General features: G+C 39.7%; 1 protein-coding gene across 4 annotated transcripts in view; it reads right to left on the bottom strand.

The window, feature by feature from the left end:
- The window catches only part of GRAMD4 (GRAM domain containing 4), a 107,143-nt gene that overhangs the window by 18,832 nt on the left and 66,483 nt on the right, over positions 1-21,828 (bottom strand). For all 4 annotated transcript variants that reach the window (XR_011600608.1, XM_070946713.1, XM_070946714.1 and 1 more), the window contains exons 4-14: positions 18,180-18,300; positions 12,565-12,620; positions 9,770-9,902; positions 9,260-9,285; positions 8,327-8,418; positions 7,451-7,542; positions 4,966-5,014; positions 4,658-4,729; positions 4,045-4,088; positions 3,820-3,929; positions 1,241-1,395 (exon numbers count right to left, since the gene is read on the bottom strand). Coding sequence is in view for 3 of the 4 variants with exons in the window: in XM_070946713.1 (XP_070802814.1) it covers positions 1,241-1,395; positions 3,820-3,929; positions 4,045-4,088; positions 4,658-4,729; positions 4,966-5,014; positions 7,451-7,542; positions 8,327-8,418; positions 9,260-9,285; positions 9,770-9,902; positions 12,565-12,620; positions 18,180-18,300 (950 nt within the window). In the remaining variant the exon portion in view is untranslated. The remainder of the gene's footprint in view (positions 1-1,240; positions 1,396-3,819; positions 3,930-4,044; positions 4,089-4,657; positions 4,730-4,965; positions 5,015-7,450; positions 7,543-8,326; positions 8,419-9,259; positions 9,286-9,769; positions 9,903-12,564; positions 12,621-18,179; positions 18,301-21,828) is intronic.

Raw genomic sequence — 21,828 nt, 5'->3', positions numbered from 1 at the left:
TTGCTTTTTCACTTCTTTAATCATTTGGCAATAGCTAAATGAAGCAAACTGCGGAAGATGCTGATGGGGGCATTAGTGGATCTCTTATACCAGGGGTGTTAAACTGGCGGCCCGCGGGCCAGATGCATCACATGCAGGCCACGTCCACCCCAGCTCCACAAAGGGGGAAAGCGTCACGAAACATCACGTGACAGCAACGTGACGCCACAAGTTTGACACCCATATCTTATACTAATAACAAGGATTGAAATATCTATCAGGAGATCCATTGTGAAGTAAGTAGGAGCCACTTTAAACATTCAGGAGAAAGAGTCAGATAAAATATAATTTAGGATTTAATTGCATATTTTATATACATGCTCTCACTTCAAGATAGCAAAAAATATATATTTTATTGTAATGTCATTTGGAGGGTGAAAAGAAACAGTAACAGAGACACCAATTATTCACCCCTGATTTAAGGCTAGAAGTATTTTATTACTTTAAAAAAAGAAAGAAATTTCCACTTTTACTAACGGTATATGTTACCTGATTGCAGACAAACCTAACATTTGTTCGGGACATAGAGGAGGAACTCTTTATCTTTTAGCTCTTAACTATGTATTCAATGTCTTAACAATGACTATAGCTTTAGGAGTGAAGCACAAAGAAGCAATTGTTGGTTTCTTAACAAGTCACATGGATTAAACGCACAGCCCGAGTGCTAATCTGGCTAATTGCTGCATTTTAATTCCATAAACGTAGCCAAGTTGATCATTACACCAGATATATGCAATTATTACAGTTGCAAGTGAGCAAAGTTAATGATTAGTTTATATCGAACAATGGCACTAGCAGAGTCAAGTTCTTAGTTGGACTTTACTCGTATATCCCAAATCTACTTTCCTTTCTTTCTATGAATTCAAATATTGTTAAGAACATATTACAATACTTCAGATGCCGTCAAAACGTTTTAGAGGAAAGCGTTTTCTTTTTAATAAAAAGCAAACAAATTTAGGCACAATTGTTTTAAAAAGTCCTTTTTCCATTGGACAACCTCTTACTTTAAAAGCATCATATTCCTATGCCTGAAGATTTTAGAAAGAGGTGGGCAGACAGGAGCAGTAAGCTAAGTAAGTGCATGGGAATGTAAATATTGGATTTGAAGCACGAACAACTAGCCCTCTATGTGCTCTGCTCACTGAGGCTACACAGATGTTGTTGTGTTATAGAGAAAGAAAGAAAGAAAAAAAAGAGTTACCCGTCTCGATACTGTAGCATTAGCCCTTTCTTTGAGTTGAGGATCCGTAGGCAAGTTCAACCATATGATATAAGGAGAATCGTACTTTGCCCGTAGTCTTGGACACCGTTTGAAGACAAAATCAATCAGAAAAAATTTAATTCCTGCATAAAGTCCTGCATAATTAGAAAGTCAAAGGTTGGAATGAGGAAAGTTTCATGACTGAAGCGTGGAAACAAAATTATACTATAAATACTAATTTGCAAATACAGGATAATCCTCAACTTACAATCAAAATTTATATTGCTAAGTGAGAAATTTTATAAGTGAGCTTTGTCCAATTTTACGACCTTTCTTGTCACATTTGTTAAGTGGATCACTGCAGTTGTTAAACAGGGCTGTTAAGTGAATCTGGTTTCTCCACTGACTTTGCTTCTCAGAAGGTCTCAAAGGGGGATTTACATGACCCCACGACACGGCCGGGGTTGCCAAGCATCCAAATTTTGATCATGTGACCATGGGGATGCTCCATGATTGTAAATATGAAAAATGGTCATAAGGCACTTTTTTCAGTGCCGTTGTAACTTTGAGCGGTCACTAAATGAACTGTTGTAAATCGAGGGCTACCTGTACTAAGAAAGAGATCTTTAACAATATGCAGGGGCGTATATCTCAAGATGCTTTCTCTGGATCATTAAAGCAGCTGCCTCTTTTTCCAGGCTTACATAGCTTGTCAGGAAGTATCTCCGCATAGTTTCAGTGTCTCCCTCACCCAAATTCATCCTGAAAGCAAGCTTGTAAAGTGAAAGTGGCTCAGATATAGTGACTCACTTGAACTTGATAAATAGCCACTATCAGGGGTGGGTGCATGGGGTTCGCGGGGGTTCGGGAGAACCTCTAGCTAAGATTCTGTGCAGTTCGGAGAACCCCCGAATCCCACTCCTGGCTGGCCCCGCCCACCCCTCCCCTCCCCTCCCCGGAATCCCCACGTGGCCCATTTTGGATGCAGGTAAGTGCAGGGCGCGAGCGGAGGCTCGGGCGGGGGAGAAAGGGGCCTACTGGAAGTTCAGGAAGGCCGGTTTCTGGCCTCCAGAGGGCCTCTGGAGCCTGGGGAGGCTGTTTTCGCCATCCCGGAGGCTCAAGGAAAGCCTCCGGAGTCCGGGAAGGGCAAAAATGCCCCCCACTGCCATGGTGCAGGAGGCCGACTAGGCCACGCCCACCATGGCCACACCCACCCAGCAATCGGGCAGAGAACTCCTTGCTAAAATTTTTGAAGCCCACCTCTGGCCACTATTTTTTAAAAAAAGGAGTTTCAAACTTTATTGCAACAAAATGGTCAAGTAAGAACTTTTGTGAGCGTCTAAACCTGCTGTACAGCAGGATTGTATCAAGAGAGCCACCCTACAAAAAAATCATGATTAGGAAAACCACCTAAGAACATTTACAAGTAGAACTATTCGACTTGTAAGTACTGCTGAATACACAATTTCAGGCTTTGAAAATAATGCCTAATTTATCGTTGTCCTTGACACTTTTATTGAACACAAACATTATAAGGTCCTTGTTTTGGAATGTTTATTTCCTGGTAACTCCCAGGCAATTTAGGGTGTGGCCCAGCTTTTATTATACTGCAACTTTTCTAGGGACCTACATGTCACTGTAATCTCTGTTCTCCTCCAAGATGTACCAGTTGAAGAAAAGCTACTCATCTCGCTTCCTTTATTAGACATCTAGACCAGGGGTCAGCAACCATAAACACTCAAAGAGCCATTTGGACCCGTTTCCCACAGAAAAGAAAACACCGGGAGCCACAAAACCTTTCCTGTGCTGACTATTTCCTGAGCGAACACAAAACTAGCATATGTATTAAACGTTCTGTTTTCTTCTGAAACTTTTCTTTTCTTGGATTCATAAATGGTTGGCCTACCAGGGGTCGAAAATCACATGCCCGGTGGGTATCACATTGGCGGTTGTGACGCATATTTTGAGCAATAGGGAGCTGCAGTAGAGGGATGAAAGAGCCACATGCGGCTCCAGAGCTGCAAGTTGCTGACATCTGTTTTGTTTTGTTTTGTTTTGTTTTGTTTTGTTTTGTTTTGTTTTGTTTTGTTTTGTTTTGTTTTGTGTTTTGTTTTGTGACAATGCTAACAACAATTTGTTCAATTTTAGGCCTTGGGCAGATGATATACTTTACTTTAAATAGCTCAGATAAGCTTCAAATCTTCTAGTTTGATAAGGAACTATATTTTTCATTTATAGTATTGCCTCTTGAATGTCTTTATATTTCTGCTGCTACGTTGACTCACCATTGACTCAAGTGAGCAATTACTATTGTTGTTATATTAATTAGTTTTGTACCTGATTCAGCAACCTGCATCTGAATATGGTAAACCAACTCAAAAATAAAGAGAAATAAAAAGGACATTGCTGACAGCTGAGAACAGATAAATGGAATAGCCATCTCCAGATAGTGAGATGTTAAAAAATAAACTGCATAGGTGATTTTAAAGCCAAACCAATTGCTCTTTTTTTTTTTTTTAGCAGGATGTGGAATTCTAACGTTTAAGAAAGCACGCAATGTGAAAATATAATAGTTTTACCTATTGCAAGCCCAACGATCCTGTAAGGAATGCAGCAGGATGCAATAAAAGCTGCCCATAAAGCAATATATAGTTTCTGCGTTACTTCAGGCTGGACCCACATGAACAAACTGGAGAGAGAGAGAAAGAACAGAAAATAAAGGTAAATAGGCAGCATTTAAATATGTCACCATTCAGACCTGATGAAAAATTTGTTGCTAGGAAGAGAAATACATAGAAACTTACTTTTTAATTTTTTCTAGTATATCTGACATTTTCCCAAATAAATTCTGTAATCAAGAAAGGAACGGAGTATTAGATTGGAATACATGTCTGCGTATATGAAAAAACAAGAAGTTGTTTAACAAGTTTACTTTTTAAATCAAACCCTATACATTTACTATGTTCTGCTATTTCTCAAATCATCGTCGTTTAATGACCCCATAATCCCTTGCGGGGTTGAGTCTGGGCAACTGAATGGAGCTAGCAGAGTGTTTTAATGGCCAGATGACTCTTCCGGACACCAATGCCGAGTTATATATTATATATTATATAATTTGTATATAATTATATACAAATATATTCTCAGTGCACCCAGAGAGAGAAATATCTGCCTCTACCTAGGATCGAACTCACAGCCTCCTGATTGTGAGGTGAGAGCTCCACCTCTAGACCACCACACCACTCTTCTGCTATTTCTCAAATGAGGTGGGAAAATCAAGTGTGACTAATCCAAGCTGCCTTCCATAAACGTTCTAGTCCAGAGTAGGCTATACTCTCCAGGAATCATTTTTCACACGCAGATTTCTCACAGATTTCTACCTGCAACTGCTAAATGGAGATGCCAAATGTTTCATACCTGTGCTTTTTGTGCCACATCCAGAACAAGCTGGAACTTTTCTGACACCGTTAAGTCTTCTTTGGGAGGTTCCTAAAACAGTAAGTCTAATTTGTCATCAAACCATGAGTGTGTGGTTTTAAACTTAAAAGAAAGGAAAAATATTCTCCCACCCAGTTGGCCACACCCACCCAGTCAGCCACGCCCCTCCAGCTACACCCCCCCCCCCCGAAGGTCAACCACAGCCCTGATGTGGCCCTCAATGAAATTGAGTTTGACAACCCTGATATAAACATTTCAAAAGTTATCTCAACATCATTTGGACTTACAATAGGCTCAGAAACTTCAGGCACAATGCTCCACTGTATTCTCCACCCTCTAAAAAAAAAAAGGAATTTGCATTAAACAGGAACACTGGTTTTCTATGAGGCTTCATAACAATGAAACAGGAGAAATCCTTTTAAAAAGCAACTCATGAAGGCAACAAAATATATCTTTTCAAATTTTAAAAATTTTCTTTAATATAGTCCTGACATTTGTCTTAAAGGGATCTTGTAGTCCTGAATGTAGAATGCATCGTATGCATATGCATAATAAAATGCATAGCTAACATTTTTTAAAAAAAGAAATAAAAGAAATAATTAGGCTATTACAACAATGTTCTTGCACGTAAAGTATTTATTCCATGTTAGATTATTTGACTATGCAATTGGGATTTAACATCACGCTAATTATGAACAATAAAATATTCCATCACTGAATAAAAATATAGTAAATAAATATTTATCTTTCAACTTTCCTGAAAACATGAAATTGAAACCCACCCCCCCTCCCCATACATTTATTGTGTAAAAGGATCTCCATAAATACAAGTGGAAATGGGGCCATATTTCAAAGTTTATCTTTTCTGGAAAGCCACATGAATCTGTCAGTCAGTTCCTGATTACAGGATGTGATCGCTTCTCACATTAGTTATTCTCAATGTGTGGCTGTTTGCTATAAAGACAATGGCAGCAATTTTGCAGGCAATGAATCTGAGTAGACTCTACACAACTCAACGGAACACACTTGCTGACTGAGTCTAAGCCATTCCATTACAAGAAATGCAGGGACAGTAGAAGTAATAATAATATTAGGAATAAATTTGGCACATGAAAATGTGATGAAGGAGAAGGGTTAGGGAAGGATTTACTAACACGCCCACAATTCAAATTCTATGATTTCTTGTTTACTTTCTCCTCTTATTATAATTTGTAAAGAAGCTACAATTGTGTTGAATTTCATATTTCCTGAACATCTGAAAGGCAATTTAGCTGATTTGTCTTCTTTTCCATTTAAACGTATCACAGAGGGTGAAACAGAAATCACATTTTGTTTGCAAGTATAATCGAAATGTGTTGATAAGTATGTACAGTGCATTACATCTGTCGTAGTACTGTAGAAGTAAAATAAAATCCTGGATGAAAGCCAAGATCAAACCCACTTTATTTAATCTATGTAATAGAGAATATTTCAGGTTCTCTTACTCTTTAGGGAGGGTTGGGAGTTCCTGAGTTTCTGAACGGCCCTTGAAAGAAGATTTTTTCCTTGATGAACTAGCACTACCAGATACTAGTTCTTAAGTAACATATTTCTGGCATGGAGGTAATCTTTAATATTAAGTACTATAGGTAAAACTCCCTCAAGGCAATACTTCAGTTAACTAGATGGGACATGTATGCAGTTTGGTTGGCAACAGGTTGAAAGACTAGTCCTCACCAACCAGAACAATTGGGAACCAGCTTGGCTAAACATAATCAGGACACCCAGTTAATGAATACAGAAACCCAGTCAATCCTGCTCAGTTGCCTGTGGTCTGTATAATAGGCCACCTTGCTTCTGATTATGCCAACCACAATTTCTGGAGAAACATCAGGAACTTTGTTCCCTAGATCAGGGGTCTCCAACCTTGGCAACTTTAAGACTTGTGGACTTCAACTCCCAGAATTCTGGGAATTGAAGTCCACAAGTCTTAAAGTTGCCAAGGTTGGAGACCTCTGCCCTAGATCACAGTCACTAAATCCTGAAGACCAACAGGATGGTAATAGCTTACCACCACCTTCTTCCAAGAGTTTCTCATCTCTCCTGTCTAGAGAAAAACCTGATATTTTCCTGGTGGTCTCTCACCCACGTATGAATTAAGCCCAACACTGTTTAGCTTCCCAGCATTGATGTGGCTGGCCAGGCGGAACAGGCAATTACCTCAGACAACTTGCCGACAAGTCTATGTGGAATAACTCGACTCAATAAATGTTGTCTGCCACTGGTTTTTTGACATTATTTCCATTAACAAAAATGGAAATAATGGTGAGGAAACAGAAGCAGGTAACATTTATCACGTTGAGTTACCCCATGTGGAATTCTCCTGCAGTGAGTTGGCTGTGGCAAAATGGCCACATTGGGTTGGCGGCAGCAAGATAGCTGTGGCAAGTTGGATGTGGTGAGATGGCCACCGTGAGTCGGCCATGGTGAGTTGTCCTAGACCCTTTGCCAGATGCTGCCATCCACTGAGACAGTCAATAAGCTAGAAACCAGATATTTCCATGATCAGTACAAAATTTTTAAAGCACAAGAGCACCAAAGTCTGGAATTTCCTATTTTGTTACCAATTTTTAAATTAACTGCATTAAAAAGGAAGACAATATAAAAATGCATTATTTATTGATTTATTTAGACAAGCTCATACACCACCTTAAATTGCATAAATTCTAGCAGTATATATACTACAGTATTTGAGGCATACCTATTATTGACAACATATTAAAGAGTGATTACCTGGCTATGAGGTAATTTAGCGACAACCTCAAAATTGCTAAAAATAAGAACATAGGAATGGCCCAGCCATGCCATACAGCATTCATGTAGATCTACAAAAAAAAGAAAAAGAAAAAAAAAGAACAAATAAACCACGTTATCTTTACATGCAATTATTATGTTAAAACATATTAACAGCAATGGACAGGAAACTTTCATTGCAACCCTACATACCTTGAATTAAATATTAATCACATTATTGTCACTATGTAAATTTAAAAGAAGCATTCCTAATGTCATGTATTTCTTAAATTTCTACCCAGTCTTTGTTCAGAAGCTCATGGCAGCATACATGCAGTATCTTTTTAGGCATGGTTGCAGGTTTCTTAAAATTAAAAAGAACCATACAATATTTATTTGTATGATTGTTTGTTAGTTTAACAAATTTATACAGTGACCCATCTCACCGAACATGGTTTTGTGACAATTCTCAATGGCTTTTTTTGCAAGTTTCTGGCATTTACTTCCAGTTTCTGATAAAAATTGCCCATTGGGAAAATGGCTTCACTTAACAACTACTGTGTTTGCTTAATGGGCATGGCATTTGCTTAACAACCACAAAAAAATAACAAAAATCTGGTCCAGTCGACTTGCAATGCCTTGTAGCTGTAATTTTGGGCTCTATTACAGTCATAAATTAAGGACCACGTCAATGCACTAAATGTAGCAGATCAGACTGATACTAAGCCACATTTTCAAAGAATTCATGAACAATTGCAAATATTGGGTAGAATTGTTAGTGATTTTCATCACTTTCTTTTCTAAAAACAAAATTTAAATAACAAAATATTATTCTGGTCAAATTGTGTGTTGCTCAATTAAGAAAGAACAACTTACAATAAAGGCAATAGCAGAAGTGTAGACAGAAAACCAGTCGGATAAGGCAGAAAGATTCTTCACAAAATTTGTAACAGGTTTGGCACCTCTCTCTAGGCAGAACAAAAAATATAGATACAACTTTAACTATTTAGGTGTGTGGTTTACAAGTACAATTGACAATGGCACAAGAAAAGCATACAAAGACTAAAAGTAGAGACAGTTAATTTTTAAAAATCAAATTAAATCTCATTCAGATTTTTTTTTACAGATAATCCATAGTCACCCATTTGTATGATCTTTGTATCCACAATCTCCTCTACTTCGTATTTGAGCAAAACTATCTGTGATTTTTTGAAAGTCCAGATGCTAAGAACTGAATAATCGACTGATTTATATCACTTGATTGATTTAACTACAAATTAATGTACAAAAAAAAGGCCTCCAATGAAACAGAGAAATGATAAAGGGGTTTTGCTCTTGTTATGATCCACTTCACACATGCAAATTGCCTCTTGAAGTTCATAACAATGAGCATGTTCATCTGAACTTATTCCCAAATCATGCTAATCATTTAGCATCCTAAATCTAATTTGTTTGCTTGTTCTGTGGCATACATAGCTCTCCTTATTTTCCCTCTGTAAAAATTCTATCAAGTAAACTTATTCAGAGACAGAATAATACTGGCCCAAAGTCTAAAACCTAGTAGCCTAAAACCTAACTTTTCCTGCTAGTAATCTTTAACCACTAAATACTACACTGCCTCTCTTAGTATAAGAGACAGCAAAGGAATGTACAAAATCTATCATTTGCTTGCAATGCATATTCTAGATCTAGCCAATCTCCATTCTCACATTCAGAATGAACAAGATCTACTGAAATGTCACTCATCTGCTTTTGGTATGTCAGCCCATTACAGATATATAAACAATATAAACATGGTTAAATACTTACTTAATCTTCTCATATTTTCTGTTAGCCTGAAAGTAAACAATAAACATGTATAGAAGCCCCTTCGAAAATTAATGCATTTCTGTTTGTTATTAGCGCATCTATTGCAGACTTGATTCTCAAATGATATGCATATGTCTTTAAAGATAAGATAGAAAATCTTCACAAGCTCAGAGTTAGATTAAAAGTATGGAGCTGTAATACACTCTGTTGCGGATTACAGAAACACAAAGACACACACTTGCATATACACACACGTAAACAAATGAGAGAGAAAGAAACAAAGAGAAATACATTTGACAAAAATTAGTAGTTTTAAAATTCCATTTCATTATAAATCAAATATAAAAGTAACAATTAAGAACTGTACCATATAGAATATAAGCCAATATCAAATTATGATAGAATTAAGAAGCCTTTAATTAATATTGTTTGTTATCTATGTACATTGATCCAAGAGACTTTTACGTTTATTGTCTTTACATAAGAAAATAGCTTTCCAATATAATTTACCGTCTAGCACTGAGCGGCTCTTCAGTTTCCACTGTGTTTTCTTCTGGCTGAAATCGAAAGTCTTCAATATATTCTCCAAATTTATCATAAATCCACTTCTGAACTCTTGAACACACCATGTGGCTGCGTTTATCTAATAATCAAAAACACATCGCATTTTTCAGTGACTTCCAAAACAATCAGTTCAAAACTACTTACAGAAGCAATTATTCTGAACCACAACCAGAAAACCTTAAGATGGCAGGATAATTAATATTAACAGAACCTACTGCTCTATAACATTCAGGAAACTAAACTTGTTCATTGACAAAAGGGCTCGCCAGGAATTCTCAGATTGGAATCGAGGTCCATCCATGTCTGAATGCACTGAATCCCCGGTACCCAAAAGGTTGGGGGCTGATGCTCTAAAGAGAGAGAAGTTTACATAAAAGGTCGTAAGACAGAAACAAGGGTTTCAGTTGTGGCTCATATAAGTAACCAGGTGTTTACAAGTGAGAATTTAATAAAATACTAAATAAAACAGCTTTGCAAAAGAGCTCATATGCATGAATGAGAACGCCCATAAATATTATTATTTCAAGTCCTCTGTTTCAAGAAATACTGTATTCATTCCAGAGGTGGTATTCTTCCGGTTCGTACCAGTTTAGGCGAACCGGTAGCGGTGACTGTGGGTGAGCCTGCCCTGCCCACCCACCCGGACGTAATACCGTCCTATTTAGCCACATTTTTGAGGCCAGACGAATGCGCGGAAGGCATGTGCATGAGCAAAGCACATGTGTGGAAGGCCGGGCGCATGCACGGAAGGCAAGCGAGCACGAAGCGAGCGTGCGCGGGATGTGTGTGTGAATCGGTGGTAAGCATTTCTGAAACCAACCGCTGATGCATTCATTCATTCCCAAAGCAACCAATTATGAATTTAACTACTTCTGAAAATTTATATTTATTATGTATTTTACAAAGAGAACTTGTTAGGCTAAAACCACTGTAAACTATTTTGGTTTCATTCTTGTAGTATTTATTTCTTTTGAGGCAACAAAGAACGCCATCTCCTCCATGATGTAATCCCCATCTTCAGGTAAGGTAACAACCCTTTATAAATTTCAGCAAAGGAAGTTCTGTCTTATTTCTAGGATTCTTGGGGAACGGGCCTGATCTGCAAGGTAGATTTTTTTTGGGGGGGGGCCTTTAATTTATATGCCGCCCTTCTCCGGAGACTCAGGGCGGCTTACAATGCGCTAAGCAATAGATTTGGTAAAAGATTTTGGTAAAGCTTGATTGAGATAAATCAGTGTACTCATTTTCTCTGCTTTTCTTTTGCAGAGGGGTGAAATCCAGCAGGTTCTGACAGGTTCTGGAGAACCGGTAGCGGAAATTTTGAACAGTTCGGAGAACTGGCAAATACCACCTCTGGCTGGCCCGAGAGGGGTGGGAATGGAGATTTTGCAATATCCTTCCCCCAGGAGTGGGGAGGGAATGGGGATTTTGCAATATCCTTCCCCTGGAGTGGGGTGGGAATGGAGATTTTGCAGTATCCTTCCCCTGCCACGCCCACCAAGCCACGCCCACCAAGCCGGTAGTAAAAAAAATGGATTTCACCACTGAGGGAAGTCCTTTACAATTGCCAATCTGATAATTTCCAGATGTGACAGGACTCATATTGCATCATCCTCAAACATTTCATCAGGATCTGTTGATTGTTGTGAGTCCATAATTTTTTGTAATATATTTTTAATGAGCATTGCCAAAGAGAATATGTTATACCTGGGAACACATAGACTTTTACACTACAAAAAAATTTGTTTTTCTCTTTCCCATGTTCTGCTTGGAATAATTATTTCTTACTCCAACAAAGAGTATCCTTTCAGCCCGCCCCAAATGCTCATGATGGAGGGACAGACATAAAGCTGGACAATTATTCAGTTGTCCACGGGACAGAGAACACAATGGCTGATTTAACTAGCTCTCAGCCTCCTTTTTTTTTTTATGTTGAGCTGAGGATATGGATTTGCTGAGTTCGTCTTTATCCTTTTCAAAAAAAAAAAAAATCCAATTTAAATTTAGCTAATCAAATTTAGATTTTTCTAAAAGCCAGCTTTTATTTTTATTCACTTTCAGTGTAGAAAGGGACTGCAATTTCTACATAACAGAATGTGTTAAAGCAGAGAGATGCACATTCTGCTAGATATTTCATTTATAAAACTCTACTACTACTTACCTTATGCCACCAGACTTGAAATTTTGGGCTTGGACAACCTAGAACTAGGCCGCCTTCGGTATGACCTAAGTGTAGCTCATAAAATTATCTGCTACAATGTCCTACCTGTCAATGACTACTTCAGCTTCAACCACAACAATACACGAGCACACAATAGATACAAACTTAAGGTAAACCGCACCAAACTCGATTGCAGAAAATATGACTTTAGCAACAGAGTGGTCAATGCCTGGAATACACTACCTGACTCTGTGGTTTCATCCGCAAACCCCCAAAATTTTAACCTAAGACTGTCTACTGTTGACCTCAACCCATTCCTAAGAGGTTTGTAAGGGGCGTGCATAAGAGCACCAGGGTGCCTACCGTCCCTGTCCTAATGTTTCTTCTATTTGTATCTATTTTATGTATCTAATCCATGCTTATACTTATTACCAAATACATTCTTGACAAAAATAAATAAATAAATAAAATAAATACTTTAAGCAGGGACATTCTCGATCTTGTTGCTCTTCCACACTCCTACAATTAAAGTAAAGCCCGTCTGTAATTATTAACCGTTTTAGTAAGGAGCCAGATATACCTGTTCCATTCTGTGCTTTGGGGGGCTGCTGGGTAGATGGAGGCGATTCGTCTGCTCTAAAACAAATTAAGAAAACAAGTGCAATTTAGAATACATTCATTGAACAAAACAAAACAAAATAAAATGTCAATATTTAAAAGGAACAGAGAGAGGATTCTTAAAATTTCCACAACAAAGATGAATCAAAGCAGCTGCTTTGAACAGCCAAGCTGGACAACCTGTAAGACTTTTAAGTCAATGGCTGCTTTCCAACTTGAGAGAGCTGCTTCATTTATGCCAGGGGTCGGCAATCTTAAACACTCAAAGAGCCACAAAGCTCCCCATTCAATTCTGGAGCCGACCAGAAGACCAGTTCCCCCACCATAGAGTCTCCTCATAGCGTGGCATCCTTTTTCCTTTATCTGTCCTAACCGAAAGCTCTATCAATTGTGGAGCCGACTGGCAACAGGGAGCCGCAGCAGAGGGATGAAAGAGCCACACACGGCTCCAGAGCCGCGGATTGCCGATTCCTGATTTATGCCAACATGTTCTGTTGTGAATGCCTCTTTTCAACAATCTCTAGATTTACCACCTACCAAAAGTACTAGAATGAAATGTATTTTATTTTTTAAAAATGTATTTATATATCTAATTTATGTACCCTACCCATGTCACAAACAAGCAACTCTGGGCAGTGTACAACAAAACTGAAACAATAACCATCTAAAACCATTATCATTAATAATTATTTTTAAAAATGTGAAAACTATAAAAACAGAATTAAAACAAAGAATAGTAGATGACAGGACGTCAATAATAATCGAGTCACCTCACTGGCTTTCCTGTCTAAATTTAATTCTGTATTCTGAAATTGTGAAACGACTAAAATGCTTAGGTGTATCTAAGGCTCATGATCATGCATGGCTTGTTCATCTTCTAAATTGATTACAGCAATGGGTTCTATATGGAGGAGCCCTTGAAGAACATCTGGAAGTTCCAACAGAATAAACCTTTGCATGCAGGAAGTTATGGGCAGCATATCTCAATGTACTTGTGTTGCCACTGCTCTGCGAGATGCGGCATCTCCTAATATACTTCTGGGTGCAATTGAAAGTACTGGTTGTCACAGATAAAACCCTTCTTAGCTTGGTGCTGGCATATTTGCAGCGTCACCTCTCCCCGGCTGATTCCACCCATCCCATTAGGTCTGGCAAGGAGATGCATGCTGCAGGTCCCATTAATTAAAGGATTGTCTTTGTTGTTGTTGTTAGTTGCGAAGTTGTGTCCAACCCATTGCAACCGCATGGACAACGTTCCTCCAGGCCTTCCTGTCCTCTACCATCCTCTGGAGTCCATTTAAACTCACGCCTACTGCTTCAGTGACTCCATCCAGCCACCTCATTCTCTGTCGTCCCCTTCTTCTTTTGCCCTCAATCTTTCCCAGCATTAGGCTCTTCTCCCGTGAGTCCTTCCTTCTCATGAGGTGGCCAAAGTATTTGAGTTTCATCTTCAGGATCTGGCCTTCTAAAGAGCAGTCAGGGTTGATCTCCTCTAGGACTGACCGGTTTGATCGCCTTGCAGTCCAAGGGACTCGCAGGAGTCTTCTCCAGCACCATAGTTCAAAGGCCTCAATTCTTTGGCGCTCAGCCTTCCTTATGCTGATGTTGTCTTACTGAACCCCCAAAAGTGGGGCTTGGACTAGATGACCTACAAGGTCCTTCCAACTCTATTAATCTGTTAATGTATTTACAGAGCACCATACTCCCTGAGATTAGATCAGCCCTGAACAAGATGGATTTACAAAATCAACCCCAACTCCTTAAAGACTCAGGCAGGGTAAGGAGGTAGCTAGATTGGGTTTTTACTTTGGTGGTCAGTATAAATTTTGTACATTGGGTGCTTTTTGTTGTGTTATGTGTCTTATTATCACCTAGAGTCATTATATCAAGATGGGCATCTATATAAATTGAATAAATAAGTGTTTCACTCTTCCAAGATATGATACAGTTGTGTACAGCTCTTTGCAGGTTTGTCCTGGAAAGTTGCAACATGCAAAAAGTAATTACCCTCTTCAAGTAAACATTTGAGTGATTGCAGCATGCCTGAAATGAGATACCATCTTCTTTGAAATCATGCATAGAAGTGAAAGTTTTAATCAGGGAGGCACTCAAGAAAGCTACTTGATTGCATTAATGATTAATAATATTAAAATATATGAGCTGAAATACCTTCGGAGCAGCCTAGCCAAGAACCTATGCAGTATGATATCACGTTATCCCAAATTCTATACAAGATACCTCTTGTAGAATGATACTGTGTCTGTTTTAACATTTTTATTTTCTTGTAACTGATTTCTAGAAAGTTATTGGTGGCAATAGCAAGTTAATGTGTGTTTTGACACACGGCAATTAGAATAGCATGCAATTGGCCATGAATGGCTCATGCCATACAATTTTACACAGCAGCAAAGTATAGGTTTACAGTCCCAAACCCATCTCCACCTCAGAAATATGCAGGATTGAATGCCAAAGAATTAACAAACTTTTTTTTAATTTATTTCTACAGCTAGCAAGTGTGGTGCAAAAATTAAACATGAAATCTAGCCAATAATGGCCCTGAGCACCTTGAAAGTGGCCCCCAGTTTGAAACCCTATATATTCAGACTTCAGACATCTCAAGAGACTTACTCTCTAATATTGCTCCCCTTCACAACAAGCAATGCTGAGTTTATACTAGGAGGAAGCCCAGCCTATCCCAAATGTTTTGGGATGTACTCACAACAGACGCAGATATCCAAAACATTGGATTGTCTATTAAAGAGTTTAACAGAATAACAGAATTGGAAAGAACCTAGGAGGGTATATGTATGGGATATATGTATATGTTTATCCATATCTATTAATACCAGTGTTGGGATTCAAAAAATTTAACAACCGGTTCTCTGTCCTAATGACCGGCTGGGTGGGCGTGGCCATGGTGGGCATGGCCAGGGGGTGTGACAGACAGCACTCAGCCTCCTGCACCCCCTGGGAGCAAAAACGGGCTGTAGGGGGGACACGCCACGCGCCCCGTTTTGGGCCTAGTAGGCCAGGGGTGGATTCTAAATTTTTTTACTACTGGTTCTGTGGGCGTGGCTTATTTTGTGGGTGTGGTTTGAAGGTCATGTGACTAGGTGGGCGTGGGTAGCTGGTCAGAGTCATTTCTGGAAGGTCCTCGCACTTACGACCAGTCCTCGCACTTACGACCCGACTCATTTGTTTGCTTTTAACACTGATCAGCTGTAGGACGGCCCTTTGAAGCCCCGCAGAAAAACAGTTTTTTTCCCTCTAGTCATCAGCTGGGGCTCAGGAGGCAGCAATAGATTGGGGGTGGGACCAAATGAAAGGTAAGAATAACGTGGATGGGTGGGAGGGCAGGGGGGAGAACTGGTTTGGTGACGTCATATCGTCACCGCTACCGACTCGGCCGAACCGGACCGAACCGGGAGGAACCCACCACTGTAGTAGGCCTTCCTGCAGCCTACTGGGAGCGAAAACGGGCCACCGGGGGAGGGGGTACCCCATAACCCGTTTTGGACCTAGGAGGCCTCCCTGCACTTACTTGGGAGCCAAAAGGGGGCGCGTTGGGACTCCTGGAAGGGGCCAGTCAGCAATTTAACTACTGGTTTGCCCGAACCGGCCCGAACTGGCTGAATCCCACCACTGATTAATACATTTGAGTGTGGTTAACAGTTCCAAAAGTACTTCAGTATTTAAATACTCCTAAAGGCAAATTTTGAGTTACAAGGATTGAAATGCATATTGAAAATAAGTAAAATTATCTGCTGTTCTCCAATAGCTGACTAGGAAAGTGTAGCAATTCATCCTCGTTCTCTTTCCTCCTCTTCTGAGTCAGTAGCATTGTTTAGGAACAGAGAGGGAATCCATGCGTTCCCCATATCCATACAACAAGGAAAATTTGTTCCAAGTACGTGCCTGGTTATCCTTTTGGAATAGATCATTAAAATACTATTACAGTATTAGCAAGTGTGTGTCTCTGTAATCAAGAGTACAAATTAGGGTTGCACGTAATCTTGCAATATTCATTTCTACAAACCAAGTCAGATGAATTCATCTTAGCTTTTTCTTTCTTGTAGCCATCAGTCTAATTTAAAAAGATTTTTTATTAGGTTTCTGAGGTTCACACATTTGATAAGAGATGGAGATTAGTAATCAAGAAGCAGTGGACTATAGCTTCCATCAAACCCACCCAGAACACATCTAATTAGGGAAGGCTAGTCTAAAATATGTCCTGTACATAAGTGCATGAAGTAAATAAAGGAGAACATTTGTAGCTCAGGGTTGAAATGTCCTTGGTGCTCTCTGAGCTTGCTTGTTTTCTTGCCGATGCTTCATTACCAAAAGTAGGTAACATCGTCAGTGCTAGTCACTGTCACTAACTTCTAAAGTGTTGGCAATTCCCCCCAGCTTGGCGTCAGCTGCAAATTTCATGACTTCTCCCTCTATCCCCTCATCTAAATCATTTAAGATGATGTTCAGAGGTGGGATTCAGCTGGTTCTGTCCGATTCGGGCAAACCGGTAATGGTGACTGCGGGAGGCTCCGCCCGCCCACCCACCCAGATGTAATGCATGAGCAAAGAGCATGCGCGGAAGGCCGTGTGCATGTGCAGAGGAGGCGTGTGTGAGCGAAGTGAGCATGTGCGTGCACTCACATTTGCAAACCGGTAGTGAAAGTAAGTGAATCCCCATCTCTGAAGATGTTGAACAACAATGGGCCCAAGAAAGAACCTTCAGATACCCCATTCCATGCTTCCCTCCATGTAGATTTAGTTCCATTGTGGACTATATAATAAGTGTGGTCATATAGGAAATAACAAACACAATTACAGCCCTCAATTTGCCAGCAAGGCACGGCTAGCATTAATTATAGTTGTGTTATGTGATAAAACTTGCTTGCAGCTTGTAAACTACAAGAAGTGACAGAACGTAATTTATACTAGACAAACGGATGATCAGACCATTTCAAATCATTTAGACACTTGTTCCCTTGGCAAAATGCCTCCCAGAAGCAGATGCTATTTTATTGCAATCCTTATGCAAACTCATAGAAAAGCCGCTAAAATTCACACTAGTGTATTATTTAGTATTTCTTTTCTATATTTCCATGGTAGAAAAAAAGATAGGGTGGTCTAAGCACCCTGTTATTAACACAGCTGTCTGCAATTACTGCTGGTTCGAATCTCTCCAAGGCTCAAGGTTGACTCAGCCTTCCATCCTTTCTAAGGTAGGTGAAATGAGGACCCAGTTTGTGGGGGCAATAAGCTGACTTTGTATAAAATATACAAAAGTATGAAGGCTATTGCTTAACGCATTGTAAGCCGCCCTGAGTCTCCGGAGAAGGGCGGCATATAAATCAAATTAAAAAAAATAAAATAAATAAAATAAAAATAAAAATAGGGGGTTAGAGAAGACAAATTTCTTGCATTCATATCCCACTTTTTGAAATGAAATCTCTTACAAAGCATCATACAAAAATAAGAGGGTAGATAGAAACATGTATTCATTGCCTTCAGGAATAGACTTTTCTCTTTCAAAACTCAAATTACCCTCTATCTTGCAGTCAGATTCCTCCTTACCTTGCTTTTAGAATTTCACTGACTTTTTGTTCCAGTTCTATCCTTCTCAAGCGTTCTTTTTCTAACTCTTGTTTAAGTGTTTCAGCATTGGTTTCTTCTCTCAGTTTTCTTAGCTCCTCCTCTGTTAAAAAGGGGAGAAAAATAATCCAGGTATTATGTTTTCATTAGAGACTTGTGAAGGTTTTTGTGCCACTCTAAACAATCAATACACCAGGCAGCTTACAATTCTCCCATGGAATAATTAAAGCTTTTTTTTTTAATTACAATATATCATAACAAAATAAATCACATAGCAGGAATCCTCACCACTACACCTGTGGATCCACAGCTTTCTGGCATAAGTTTCTTTGGGGCTATCAAAAATATTCTATCATAAAAAGTCCTATGTAAGAGCCACTGCTCTTCCAACTAATAGGGATAGAATCAACCTTCACATGAATCATTGAATTAAAAATGAATTGCAAAACATATTCATACACACTGCATTCAGGAAAAGGATGAAACTCTGGACTTCACAACTCTATTATTAGGCATCCATAGCACTTCGGAGAACAAAATTATTATTTGACACACAGACAATATTGCTTTGCATGCATTGCTGCATAATCCAGATCACCTACCCATGTTCTGCATCAATTCCAGTACACCAGGCTGCCTCCTTGGGTTACAACGTGAGTAAAGCTACACCTAGGTTGTCATTTTAACAACCGACCCAATTCTTGGATGATTCTTGTCATCTTAAGGGAATCCAGGGTGATAACTCAGGGTTAAATTACTTGCTTTGCTTCCAGAAGGATTACTCTCTGCCCTCTTAAGGAAATAAATGAATCAATAAATGAAGACGTAAGAGGAAATGGAAGGAGATCTATATAATATTCTGGATTATGGTTGCCAATCACAATAGTCAATATTGGGTGAGAGGTATTAACAATCTGTCATTCACATGGCGACTAAAGTAGCTGCTGAAATTATGAATCAGGTCACAGACATTAGTGCTGTTGAATTATTAATGGTGTTGCCCTATTTTACAACAGAGGGTAAAAATACTGGGATCTGAATGAAACTGGTAACTTGGAGTTCCATTAATAGGAATATAGACACTCCTAAACTTGGTTTACACTGAAACATAACGTCAATAAGGTGAATCACTGTATTCAGGTTTTAAAGGCTGGCTGGCTGGCTGGATTACAGTTACCTAATACAGAAATCAAAGTAGCCACTGTTTTTGTGCCAAATGGCATCATCTATAGTTTTTTTTTTAACCTGGGTTGCCAACCTTAAGACCTGGGAAAACGTCATGTAACCGTCATGTAATATTTAGGAATTTACCAAATTTTAAGGCCTACCGCAACATTGTTCCAACAAGACTAGTGCTACAACAGGGAAAAGGCTCCCTTTATCAAATAAAAATTGTTTTAAGGAATGGGATTCGGAGTGTGCCAATTCTGTTGGATCATACTGCTGGATGGGTGGAGACTATGGGAGACAGACAGTCCCCCCGATAAAGGTAGTCCTCGACTTACCACCACAATTGAGCCCAAAATTTATGTTACTAAGTGAGAAATTTGTTAAGTGAGTTTGGCCCCATTTTACGACTTTTCTTGCCATATTTGTTAAGTGAATCACTGCCGTTGTTAAATTAGTAACCCCGTTGTTAAGTGAATCTGGCTTCCCCACTGACTTTGCTTGTCAGAAGGCCACCAAAGGGGATTTACATGACCCTGGGACACTGCAACCGTCATAAATATGAACCAGGTGTCAAGCATCTGAATGTAAATCACATGGCCACGGGGATGCTGCAACGGTCGTAAGTGTGAAAAAGGGTCACAGGTCACTTTTTTTCAGTGCCGTTGCAACTTCGAATGGTCACTAAGTGAACTGTTGTAAGTTGAGGACTACCTGCAGTCAGGCCCTTGTAATATTAATATTACAAGAAAAGCCTCCAGGCAGAATTGTTTATCTCAGTGTCACAGGTTAGGAATAGGATACATTTCACGTCCAATCGATTTCTTCTGATTTCATAAGAAAGGCTCAACACGTTTTAAGCAATAGCTGATATTAGGTCAAGAAAACCTGACCTAAGACTAACAATAAAGGGGGCACCTATAGTATGGGTGTCAAACTCAATTTCATTGAGGGCCACATCAGGATTTTGTTTAACCTTGGAGGGGCAGGGTGGGGTGTGGCCAGGGTGGGCGTGATCAGCTCGACGTCACTCCTGTCGGGGGCGCCTGTGGTGGTGGTCTGAGCCAGGGGTGAAATGCTCCCGGTTCAGACCGGATCGCCCAATCCGGTAGCGATGGAGGCGGGTAGTTCGGAGAACCAGTAGCAAAAATCCCTGCCACCCCCCCCCATGCCCAGCTGAGCCGCGCGATCATCAGAGGCTTTTTTTTCTTTTAAAAGCCTCTGACGATCCAAGCTGAGTTGCCTGATCAGCGGTAGTAACAAATTTTAGATTTCACCACTGGTCTGAACGCTCTGCCAGTGAAAATGGATTCCTGAGCTCTGTTTTCGATTGTGACAGTCTTCTGCAGCCCTCTGCCAGCGCGGCACCAACCCGAGCTCCGTTTTCGCTGGCAGAGGCACCGCGGCCATTCCTTCACTGTTTCCAGGGTGGCCCTGTGGGCCTTGAGTTTGACACACCTGATCTATAGGATGCATTCCAGAATTATTGGGTATACACTAAGAAGTGGAACAGATAAACAAAATCTATTTAAAAAGCACAATTGCAGTGCATAAGCAACTTTGACATCATTTACTCCCTTCTATATTAAAAAAAAAAAATGTTGCTTAAAAATGTTGCTTGCCCGGAGTTTCAAATGACAGCATGGCATCAGAATGAAGATCTTAGAACTAATATATGCCTGGGATGATTCAGAAATAGCCTGAACTAGTTTCTGCCATTTACCACCTGCGTTTTTATAAGCTTAGCAGCTGAGCAAACAATTCTTAAAAGGTCATTAAAATAACATGAAGGCAAAAGGACAAAGATACTTTTCATTAAGCACAGCTTGTGTAATCCACTGGTCTATGATTTTCTACGTCTCTGGTGTAGTAAAAGGATAATTTGTAAACAGGTTGGCAGTCTAAGATAATTCAGAAACATACTATGGAGCGCAGAGGGAACCCTCTCTAAAGCTTCAGTAAAAGCAGTTCATTATTGTGGCACGAATTGTCCTTTTTAGCATGAAGTCTTAATCAGATGCTACTCAGATATTCATTTGTTTTATAGGAGACCCAGGCATAGGCATTTGGCAATGAAAAAGAACTGGCTTGCAATGCATTTCAGATAGGGGATATCATCACGGATGAGTACTCTGGAGCAGTTTTATTCTTTCCATCCACGAGGACTGTTTGAAATGAATTAAATAAACAGTCTCAGGACTCTGTCCATCCATCCCCCAGCAGAATGACTGTCCGAAACCACAATGGGACCAAATCTCATGCAGCAAGAAAAGCCAACAAAATGCAGGATTTCCTGGACTTCTCACAGGATTCCTTCCTTCCTTCCTTCCTTCCTTCCTTCCTTCCTTCCTTCCTTCCTTCCTTCCTTCCTTCCTTCCTTCCTTTCCTCCCTCCCTCCCTTTCTTTCCTTTCTGTTGTGACCTAGGCCCAAGTAGTTATTACCAGACACAATCAGTCCTAAACA

This window comes from Pituophis catenifer, unplaced genomic scaffold (genome assembly GCF_029215685.1).
Source record: "Pituophis catenifer annectens isolate HBS135680 unplaced genomic scaffold, rPitCat1.0.hap2 SCAF_7, whole genome shotgun sequence".
Lineage (NCBI taxonomy): Eukaryota > Metazoa > Chordata > Lepidosauria > Squamata > Colubridae > Pituophis > Pituophis catenifer.
The sequence above is the reverse complement of the archived record's forward strand: the minus strand, read 5'-3'. Positions and strand labels throughout refer to the sequence as shown.